Below are 12,346 nucleotides of genomic sequence, written 5' to 3'. Positions count from 1 at the left end.
GATCAGACTTATTTTATTCTATAAGAATAGTTCAGTCCTGTGACATGTGATAGTCATAACTACTTAAACACATATATGTAATGATTCTTCTCCATTGTAAATCAATAGAGTGAATCTGGCTTTTAGAATTGTTATGTTGGTCTCAGGCAAAGCACCAAATGGGAGGCACCATGCATGGTTAATGAACCATGGGTATTTAATTAAAATGTGAATGCAGAACATTTTTGTTGATTATTTACAAGTGCATGTACATGTGTTGCTTTATGGATCATTTACACAAATTAATGGCAACCAGGAAATAAAATCAACACTTTCTCATTAAATGTATATGCCATGTTTTATGCTAAATCATTCAGCAGATGCACTTTCATGTACAACAGTAGTTTAGAGAACTCATGATAGTGAATTTTAATGGCCAGTTTTCTGTCGGACAGATCTAAGCATACTTTTATAAACATCCTTAAGCTGTTTTACAATTACTATTTACTTGGCCTTAATATTAGCCTTAACTTTTTGTCATCTTTTGCCATTAATTCCACGCTCAACTGATTTCTGCTCTCAAGTCTTTTTGTCATCTTTTGCCATTAATTCCACACTCAACTGATTTCTGCTCTCAAGTCTGCAGTGGCAAAATTTGTAGGTCTTGGTGCCCTAAATCTGTAATGGCCACTACAGTTTTTGACCTATGGCTACTGTAGTTTGACCAGTACTTAGAGTGCTGTACTATAATATTGATTGAGTTAGCATCATTGGAAAATGAGAGGAGCAATTTCTTTATCATTGGCACCGGCAATGATGGCATCACAGTTTGTAAACATTTGAATCAAAGTTTTGTAGGCAGTGGCCTTATCAAAGGCTCAACATGCAGATCCAGGTATTGTTTTTGTAAAAAATTATCATTAATCTGAAATATACCTCACACCATTTATTCTTTTATATTCTACATGTAATTACTTTATTATTTTCTCTACTGCCAGATTCAGAGAAGAATTCTCTACCAGCTGAAATGGACTCTGATGTAGGAACACTGATGGGGGACACAGACACAGAGACAGATAGGTCATTATAACATCATCCTGCATTGCCATGTCTGCAGATCTGCCACTTATCCTTATTTACTTAGGATCTTCCCAAATCTTTGTTTAAAATCCAAATATTCCAATTTCCTGATCTTAAAAAATGCCCAAAATGTTTTTTTCAAATAACTTTTGATTCACAATGGCTGTGCTGAGAGAACAAAGGTGATACAGAAATTACATGATGAATATACTATATAGTCATACTGTGAAAATCTAACATTTTCTCTTGTTCTTCTTTTATGCTGATATTTAGTTTGTTAAATGAATTAACTGTAGCACACATTTTCACATTAATTAAATAGCATAAGACAGCAGAGATGTAAATTTCTAAATATATGGTCACAAACACTGTTCCTGATTTTCTTTCTCCCTTGGCATCCTGATTTTCCTTCCACTCAAGGAAGCAGGTATGTATTTGTTGACCTACATCACACCTTTGACTTGTTTTTATGATGTCATCATTGCATTACATCATGTTGGTGACTATTTTTATATAATTGGTTTAGCTTTAGAACTGAATTTAATTGTGTTTTAACTACATTTTTTAGTTTATCATAAACATTGTGATTGTAAACCAAATATTGTATGCTCTTTCTAAAGATAAGAAAGTTTTCAATAAATACCGTATTGATTCATGTATGAGGCAAACTGCATATATCCAGATCTACCGTTGTATAATGCACTGGCAGAACTTGGTCTGGGCAGTTTTTAGAAATAATTAACAGAACAAACAACACAGACTCTGATCCGCAGGTGCATTATACTACAGCAGATCAGGATCTTTCTTGTTTACAATTTGCCTCAACTTATAAGCTAGTAGAGATGGCATTGCACCAGTTATCACAGAACTAATCCATTTCATGACCTTATATATTTGTTTGGAACTTGTAGAGATAAAAAGGTCAATACATATGATACATATTTTTCATTCCCCCCCAATCATAAAATACTGTACAGAATCAAAAATAAGTAATGATAATGAAATTGGTTCCATCTGGCAACTTTTACACATCCTCTGCCAGTTGGGAGCCATTTAGTAAATTGATGTGGGATTAAAAAATCCCACTTTTGCAAGCACATTGTGTATGCAGTAACCCAGCAAGACCTCACTCTTGCCAATTGATTTATAATCTTACATGGGATTTTCCTATCCCACAATACACATAACCGAGTCTGATATTGTCGCAGCTGCACAGGTAGATGGTGAGACATGGGACTATCACTCCAATAGAGATGGCAGTGGCAAGATCTTGTATTACTTTTTTGAACTTGTTTTTTTTTAAGTCATGTAACATTCATAATGGGGTAGTTCTCATGTGAAGCTTAGTGCGAACACCTGTTTTGCTAACGTTATGTTGTAGTAATCATACAGAGAAAGAATAAAATATTTTTTTTTTAGCTCATTAAGTAGGTAAGTGCAAGGCATAGTATAGACACTATTTATTTAAATAATTCCTGCTTCCCAGAACTTCTTTTATTTTCACAGTATTATTTCATTGATATAATACTTGATATGTAAGTCTGAAACTTTCTTTCTTTTGAGATTTAGTCCCATTTGTCACTGATTTGACCTTGAAAAAAGTCCCAGAAGTGATCATGAGGGAGATTGCATTGTAGTCCAGCAGACAATGAAATAAACCTTGAATATTGCAATTACCAAATTGATATACATCCGCCTTATGATGTTTAGCATCTTGCCTGTCTGTTACCACTTTAGTTTCTGCACAAAATGCTCAGATTTTCAACCATCTGCAGTTGCCAAACTTTGTGGATGGCATAAACTTGGGGTAAGAAAGAACCATATTAATTCAAGATAAACAGGAAGAACAGCAACTAAAAGAAGACAAATGGTTTCTACAAAATAACAAAAGTTCTCCACCGTCTACAGTTAACAAACATTGTGAATGACTTGCACTTAGGTTAAGGAAGAACCCTGTTGATATCATTATTTAAAAAACATAGGTCAAAGGTCAAGGTCACAATGGCAGAAAGGAGCAAAATTGACTTACACGCAGTAATGTTCATTCTATACCATGTACCTGCTCCAAACTATTGGATGGCTTCCACTTGGGATCAGGATGAAGGCTATCAATTATATGACTAAAAGGTCAGAGCCAAAATAACTGAATAAAAAAAGAAAAATGGTGTCTGTGCAATAAAAATACATCAACATCACAGACTTTAATGAAACATGTTGTTGACTTACACCTGGGATAAAAAGAATTCTATACATTGTTGGGCTGCAAAGATCATAGGTCAAGGTCACCGATTGAATAAAAAAAAAATCCTCTTGGTTTCAGGATCAAAGGTAAAGGTTACTGTGACTTATTCTTCATAACATACAATTACCAAACTTTCTGAATTCCTTGCATTTGGGGTAGCTAAGAAGCCTACTGATTTAGCTGTCAAAGGTCACGGTCACTGTGACTGAAGAGGGAAAAGGGTTTCTGCACATAATTTTCAGTTCTGGATCATGTACCTTCAGCAAAGTTTGTGTGTGATTTGCATGTTGAGTAAGGAAGAAATGTATTGATTTTGGGATCAAAATGTAAAAACCACTGTGAATGAAAGAAGAAAAATGGTTTCTGCAGAATAGTTTGAATTCCACATCACAGACCTGGACTAACTTTATGGATGAAGAGCACAATTGGAGTGTCGGTATTTGTATGTTCATTCATCCACCCATTCACAATTTCAATTCTAGAGAAGAGCTCTTAAACTGTACAGAATATATCTTTCTTTGGTACATACATATATATATATATATATATATATATATATATATATATATATATATATATATATATTGCTGGTAGTTCATATATGCATTTTGATAATCACAGTTCTTCAGTTAAAATATTTTAAACATTTTCTCATACTAGTCCATCCATCCATTATTCACATAGGACATTGGTGTACTTTCAGTTAGCATCTTTAGTCAAGTACCTACTCAAGTATTGCTAGCAAAATAAATACCAGTGCATCGTACATGTATCTAGAAATGAAGGTGTCATACAAGTAGGTATCTGTGACCTACTTGCAAAATTGCAAGGGTCATCTTCACGGAGATTTTTCTATTAGACCAGAAGGGCCATCTACCATTGAAATCGACTGGCCCAGTAGAAAATCATTTGACCCTCCCAATCACATAGATTATTTGACTCCAACTGGCCCTGCAGCTGTCAGTATTGACATATACCCTGAGCTTAGGCAGGCTAGCTGCTAAATTGACCCTTAAATTGCATCTCCTGATTCATTCCACAGATGTAGGGGTATCCACTCCATCATGTCTGGGGCCCAAAGTGCTTAATATGATCTCATATCCATCTGTGTGTGTTTGATTCTCAGGGTCTACCAGTGTAGCTACATGAGAAATCTCACTAGTTACTTAGGATGTGTCTGTCGTTCATTCTGAGGTTTTATGGGCTCTTCTTCCACCATTTATGCCTGCTGTTGTGCTGAGAAATGGTGTTACACATCATGGCAACAACAATAAAAATTCATCGTGTCTCGTGTAACAACTTGATGGCTACTGACATTCTGGGCTTCTTACTTAACATATATAGACCCCTTTGGTGGCCTAAGTGGTTAAATTGTCTGTCTCAGATATGGAAGGTCACAGGTTTGAACCCCGGTCAAGTCATACCAAAGACTTATAAAAATGGGAATAACAGCTGTCTCTGTAAGGTACTCAGCATTAAGAGGTTAATATTAAGACTAGTCAGCCTGGTATCAGGATAATGTGACTGGGTGGGACATGATGCTACATGTCTGCAGAATGATGCCCCAGTACCAGACATCACTGTAACCTGCCACACTGCAGATATCTTAGCGATATGACTGAAAAGTTGATAAAGCTACAAATCATACACACGCACACACTTTCCATAAATTACTTATCTTTTAATGAATAATCATACTTTTATTAGTAAACCTTGAAAGAAATATAGAATTAATATCTGTATCTGACACACATTTACTGAACTTTAAGGAAATTTTCTTGTAATAGAAAAGGAATTTCAGTTATATTTGAAAATTTCTTATATCCAAAGGAGTCATTAGCTTTGTTTAATAACATCTTTCATCAATACTGATTTGAGAATTATGGGCAACTTTAATATTTAGTAATTCCTTCATCTGGATATACCAGGAAAAAGTTATTTTTAGATTTTATTTTGAATTTATAAAATATTGACAATTTGTTTTCTTTGTATTTTAGAACTGAGGCTCCAAAGTCAGTTTCACCAGGGGAGACAATTATCATGAGTATCAAACTAAAGGAGGACTCTTATGGTAACAAGGTACTATTAAGTTATCTCCCTTAATAAAAGTAGTTGAAGCACCTGCATTTGTAAGTATGATTGACAAACATGTTTTTGAGACATTTTACATAAAGCTAAGACTTGTTTGATTTTTAGAATGTTGTTACATCTTTAGATAAAGGGAGAAAGTCAGTCTTGAATTCTTGAATGCAAACTGACCTGCACTTAACATGTATCTTAAAAAATGTGAGGTTATAATAATAATTGTCAGCTCTTCGATTGATTTGTTTTTATGAGGGATACTTTTGACAAACTTAAATTAAAAATGGTAAGGTGATATATATATATATATATATATATATATATATATATATATATATATATATATATATATATATAAAATTTGAAAGCAGATAGGTAGCTTATTTATTTTTAAGAATTCAATAAATAGATTAGTGTCACTATTATTTATTCAATGCATTTTGATTTTTTTTTATAGACCCTGAAAGATGATAGCACTGAAGCTGATCAGATTCAGAATTCTACATTTTCTTGCCATGAGAGTGATGGTGAGGAAATTAAACAGGTGACGATTGTTATTGCTGACAAGGAGGAAGGGAAAGAGAGCGTCAGGGAGGGACCCAAAGCTGTGGATAAAAAAGTAGAGAAGTTGAAAGATTCAGAGAAAACCACCCCAAGAAGTCAACGAAAGCCAAGTCTCCCAGCAGACTTCAGGAAGCCCAATATTAATGTAGGTTCAAGATTAGCAGATTATATTAAAGCACCTTTGCCAACCAAACCAAAAGATGATCAAGCTAATACTGAAGAAGCAAAAAACAAAAGAAATACACAAAAGAGTAAAGGTGACAGTCCTAAACATCTCAGTAGAACTGAGAGTACTGAGGTAGTTGACAAAAAGCAAGAGATTATAGAGAAAGAGCCAATAAAGAAAGTCAAAAGGACACCTCCTAAAAGCAAATGGGAAACTATCATGTCTCAGATTGAACACAACAAATCCAGTGAAAAAAACAAACCCAAAGAGGTGAAGAGCAAACTTGAGGCATACCTTAATGCTCCCGTACCATTCTCCCCAAAAAAGACAGATGAAATAAAAGATGAACCCAAAGTGAAAAAGAAGATCCCTGCGTCAAAAATACCCGATTTCAGCAAAGTGCAAAGCAAGTTGAAAATCACTGCCCCATTGCCTCGAGTCCAAAAAGATGATGGATCTTCAGGTAGGAAGGAAAGTTCCCCCAGTAGAAGTAGAAGAGATTCAAAAGATTCGAGTACTAGGAGCAGACACCAATCTGGCAACTCCATGAGACGATATTCAGAGATTCAGCCAAGTGGTATCCATATCGATCTGGTGGAGGCCCTAAATGGTGTCAAATGTTTAGGCAACTCAGTAGACAGTTCAGCTCGAAGCAGTCGTACAGATTTGAGCACCGCTGGTACTGGGGATGAAACTAAAGAAAAACAGAGTAGTAAGTGTTTCTAAAGTTTAAAGTTAAACAAAGTTACGACATGACTTGCTTGCCAAGTCACTCTGACATACAACTTTCTATTTATACAGTCCACATTCACTTTGAAATAAGTGGAGAGCACAACTGTGTTATGAATTTTTTAAATTACAAATCCAAAGAAAATTACATTTATCATTGCTGTAATATTAAGGAAAGGAATGCATTTGCAGTTGAATGTTTATACAGTTAAATATTTAATATAATTTGAATTCTGCTGAAATGGCCATTAACAGATTGCATCATTTTTTTCTCCCCATAATTTTATCATGGTAGTTCTTGCTGTCACTATTGAGAATAGTCATTTGTTAGCAAATGTACAAATTGTACACAAGATAAAAGTACAAATAAATTTGTCATCTGGCATGGTAACCACTCTGAATATACCAATGAAAGCCCAGACTTTAGTAATAGTCATAGTCTCCTAAGTTACTACATGTACACCTCATAACGGGCAAGTGCTTTATTTTTTTTCTGTTGTTATTTTCCAGCAGTCTTTACCTCTATTTAAAAAGAGACGGTTCAGCGGCTTATTTTACTGTGTGTAATAACCAGAAGGGTACAGACTTGAATCATGTGCAATCCAGTCCTGCCTGATATATCCCAGGTCAAAGCATGTTATTCCAGTTGCTTCTGCATAACCTTTAATGTGTTTATGTTCCATTAAACTCCAAATAGACAAATGGTTACCTCCATTTACCTGCCACCTCTCTTTAAAAGACTTAATTCTTTTTGTCCCATTGGTGGCCGTATAGGAGAGGCTGCACTTCCTTGATTACCATACTATTTTCACCGTAAAGTTCTCTAAAGCATTTGCTTCAGGTTGTTTCCAAGTTTTTGTGCAGTCCAGTTTTAGGGCAGTGAGACATGAGAGTGCCCTGCATTGGGGGCTTTGTGGTTTTCAACATTTTGTTAAGGTTTTGATTATAGTTTTTCAATTGTATATATTTCCTAAACCTCATGATCCATTTTTATCATACTTGGCCTAAATCATTATGAAGATAAGTCTGTGACATGCTTGCTTATCCCCGAGATGTTGGAGTATTGGTCAGTCGTAGAAAATGTATGTGAAGCTTGTGGTAACAGTCTTTTTCATTTGCTTGTAATTTCTAAACTCATTGATGGATTTCCATTATGCTGGAGTTGAATCATTATGAATCTAAAACCATTCATGCAATGACACAATGATCTTGCCCTTTTGATATTGGGGTCAAGGCCACAGTAGTAGAAAATGTGTGACAATTGTGATTTTATAAAATGCTTATATTCTCCACACTCAAAGTTTTAGACTTTTCATACTTGTGATGAATCATTGTAAAGGGAATATAATTCATTCAGCAGCATGCTCACTCATACCTTTGACCTTGGGGTCAAGGTCAAAGAAAATTGTGTTATGGTTTTGGTTACAGTTGTTTTCATTTGCATCTATTTTATAACCACCTTGAAATGGCTTTTTTATATTTGGGATAAATTGACAATGTTGCACATTGAGTGCAGGCTCTCCTTTAATTTTTTGTCCTGTGTTAAAATCTTGACCCTGGGCAGACCTTTTCATTAAAATAAAACAAACTATAAAGAAAACACCTATAACTTTGCATTAGTTGATGTCCATCAATGTCTCTCTTGGCACTAGCATTGGGCAAAGTCATGAAAGGCAATAAAAACTGTAAGATGGCAGTGAATAGCAATTTCAAAATAATGTTTCTGTCAATGAAAACATTTAAGGTTCGTGGTAGTTGGCCATGTTACAATTTGAGTATTTGACAGCTGTTAGTATATTGTATTTTTGAGCTTAAACTTGCCACTTCAGTGTGGAAGATTAAATATATTGAGGTTGAACAAATGTTAATTTGGTGAGAAAAGTAATTCAGAAAACATAGTTAATTATTACAATAAATACTGGTTGATAATGAATGAACACTAAAGAGAAATGGGATCTAGATCCGGAATGGAATATTCCATGGTGCTGCTCATTTCAGGTTAACCAGATATTCAAACTTATTGTTTTCATGAGTTACTTGAGCACATGATAAAGTGTTTATGTCCAAGGCAAAAAGGATAGTAGACGATAAAGTTAAGATGGTAAGACAGACTGCTGAAGTAAATAAGATTTCATTTTGAGAGCACTGTTAGCAATGCCCCAATGAATGGACACTTGCTGCCCTCAGAAGTGCCTGAAGCATCGCCCAATGCATCGCTAGATACATGATCGAGTACTGGCAGCAGCTGTGTGAATGAATCCAGTGCCGAGCCCAGAAACATCCAAGATATGTACAGTGGCATCAAGAAGGCTCTAGGCCCTACAATGAAAGGGGTCGCTGCCGCCCCCCCCCCCCCCATCTCTGATGGGAGGGAAGATCATAAACCGTGAGAAACAAATGGCCAGATGGGTGGAGCACTACTCAGAGCTATACTCCCAAGAAACGTCGGTCACCATTACTGCACTTTGTAGCATACAGAAATTGCACACCATGGTGGAGCTCAACAAAGTGCACACCTTAGAGAAGCTCAGCAAAGCCATCGACTCCCTCCCAAATGACAAAGCACTAGATAGCGACAGCATCCCACCTGAAGCTATCAAACATTGGAAACTGACATTGCTTCAGCTAGCAAGACTGCATCCGAAACAGCAAGATCCTGCAGCGTGCAAGTATCCCCAGCGTGTACTCCCTGCTAAGCAAACGTCGCCTTCAATGGCTGGGACACGTCTGATGCATGGAGGATGGGAGGCTGCCAGAGGACATCCTATATGGACAGCAGGACACTGGCACCAGAAGTGTTAGCCACCCCTCACTCCATTTCAAGGATGTGTGCAAGAGGGATATGAAGGCATGCATAATTTCATCCGGTGACTGGGAAGTGCAGGCCAAGGACCAGGGCACCTGGAGACAGACATAAAGGCATAGCAGTCGCTGATGTGAGGAGAAGCCAGCTGGCGGCAGAGAAATATGAGAGAAAGAAGAGCGGGGCAGCAACCACAGCAACTCAGACTTCCCAGTACATCTGCACCAACTGCAATTATGGACTGTCACTCGCCCATAGGCCTGCACAGCCACAGCAGACGTTGCCAAAACCCCAGAGACAGATGACACTTCAAGGGTGCTACTCACATGGTCTCTCGAGACTGATCAGCCAATGATGACATTATTATTGGACAAGGGTTGATGTATTTTGCACTAGTATATTAGTATAGGACACATATTGATGTATTTTACACTAGTATATTATTACAGGACAAGAGTTCATGAATTGTACACTAGTATTTTATTTTAGGACAAGGGTTGATGTATTTTACACAAGTATATTAGTATAAGAGAAGGGTTGGTCTATTTTACACTAGTATAGTATTATAGGACAAGAGTTGATGTACTTTTGAGACTGAGCCGCCAAGGATGATCATGTTAGTGCATTATTTACTATTGTTTTCCTTTGTCCTTCTTAAATGTTGACTGTCCCTCAAATATGGAAGTTAGCGGAAACAGTGTCCCTTGTCCTTGGGATCCTTTGTACAACACCGAGTCATTATGAAGCTACATTTCATTTTGCAAGCACTTTACCTTTGGCCATTGGGTTAGTGCTTTATTGTGGACTTGACGTACAGAACCTAGTCTTCTTGTCCTACACCAATAAAGTTTGGGTAGGGGGATCTAGCATATTGTTTGTTCATTTTTATGTTTTAACATTCTTATGGTCCTTAATTACATCCTCAGTATGTTAGATCCTATTTCACACCCACCACCCATGAAAATTGAAATTTGGATAAATCTCATTGAAACTAACTTATCTGGACCAAAATTTAATTACCATGTTCCAGTTTTCAGGCGTTAGTGACTTTTGTAGTTTCAGCTATCAATTTATTTTTACATCCTCAATGTCTTGGACCCCATTTGACCCCCACTCATGAAAATTGTTACATGAAAGTATCTCAGCAAGAGTTAATCCAACCATACTAAAACTAGGTGAATGTGACATTGGTTTCATATTAGAATGGCATTCATGGCTTTCAGCTTCATGTTTAGTGCACTCTCTAATTTGGACCCTATTTCGCCAACACTCTTGAAAATAGGTATGTGGCTGCAGCTTAGTGAAATTAGTTTCAGCCATACATCTAGGTTACTGTAATCCATTTTTCGTGCTTGAATTAGGTTAGTATTTTCTGTTGTCAGTTCATTACACCCTTACTATCATGAGGCCCATTTCAACCGACTCATGAAAAATGGTACAGTTCAAGGAGGATAACTCCACTATACCAACACTAGGTGTCTCAGTTTTCATATTTTAGTGATTTTTTTTATTTTTAGCTATTTGTTGGTTATGCTTCAGTCTCTAGGCTCTTATTTCACCTGCACTCATGAAAATTAAAATATGAACATTTCTTGGAAAAACATATCAGAAGTTTGGTCAATGTGATGTAATTATGATGCTGAAATGACTTGTATTTTAGATGTTTTTTCATTCCACCATCAACATCTTTGACTGTATTTCACCTGGTCTTCTGCATTTTGGAATGTTGCTGTATTCATAGAGTAATTCCTCCATAACTAGGTCAGTTGGACCCAATTTGAATGCTTTAGTGTTTTTGTATTTTCAGCAAACCATTTGTTTCCACCATAATATCTTAGACTCTTTTTTCAGCTACGCTCATAGAAATTGCTGTATAATGCATATCAAGATGAGTAATCCTATCATATTAAAACTAGGTCAGTGAGATCTAATTTTCAAAGTTTAGTGACTTTTGTATTTTCAGATATTCATTTTTCATGCCCTTGATAGCCTGGACCTATATGCATGTGGATGCCTCAAGAAGAATATTTTCACCATGACACTCTTAGGTCCCTGTCAGGCTTAGTGAATTAAGTATTTTCAGAAGTTCATTTATTAGGTCTTCACTACTGGTAAACTTATTTCATCTACTCATTCATGAGAATTGGTTTATGGATCAATCTCTTGGAAAGTATCTAAACTATGACAAAAACAGGTTACTATGTCCTAATTTTCATGCCCAAGTCTGTGTATTTTCACTTGAAGTGTGCACATGTTGATAAGTGGATTTATATTTATAAGTAAACACCATGTTTATTTGACATTTTTGCAGAATTGGCATTAGCTGACAAACCGACCAGTTGCACCACATCAGAACGAAAAGACAGCTCTGCAAGTGTTTTGTCAGACACATCCCAGGTAAAATAAGAAAAATAATAATTGAGTAGGGCCTAACTGATAAACCTCTTAGAAACTGAATTGATAACAGAGAAATGACTGTATAAAATTTATGACAGACGATACAGTTGTAAAAAAAAATTTTTTTTACATTTGTCTAAAATGTAATTTAAGCAGAATATTCTATAATGTTAAGTAGTTCGGGGCTAAATATTGGTCTAAGTCCTTGGTAGGTACACCAGTGCCCCTTTTTTGTGTGTATACAATGGTCCCTCTCTTATACAGCCAGTTTTCTTGGCATTGTTGAGTTTGTGGTCTACATGTG

General features: G+C 36.1%; 1 protein-coding gene across 3 annotated transcripts in view; it reads left to right on the top strand.

The window, feature by feature from the left end:
* LOC149798257 (uncharacterized) overlaps window positions 1-12,346 on the top strand; it is a 298,006-nt gene that overhangs the window by 137,986 nt on the left and 147,674 nt on the right. For all 3 annotated transcript variants that reach the window (XM_089963392.1, XM_089963390.1, XM_089963391.1), the window contains exons 6-9: window positions 978-1,059; window positions 5,299-5,380; window positions 5,841-6,825; window positions 11,957-12,042. In XM_089963392.1, coding sequence (XP_089819518.1) covers window positions 978-1,059; window positions 5,299-5,380; window positions 5,841-6,825; window positions 11,957-12,042 — 1,235 coding nt within the window. The remainder of the gene's footprint in view (window positions 1-977; window positions 1,060-5,298; window positions 5,381-5,840; window positions 6,826-11,956; window positions 12,043-12,346) is intronic.

Source organism: Sinohyriopsis cumingii, chromosome 6, assembly GCF_028554795.1.
Source record: "Sinohyriopsis cumingii isolate HCF-2022 chromosome 6, ASM2855479v2, whole genome shotgun sequence".
Lineage (NCBI taxonomy): Eukaryota > Metazoa > Mollusca > Bivalvia > Unionida > Unionidae > Sinohyriopsis > Sinohyriopsis cumingii.
Note: the sequence above shows the minus strand (reverse complement) of the source record. Positions and strands in the feature narration are given on the sequence as shown.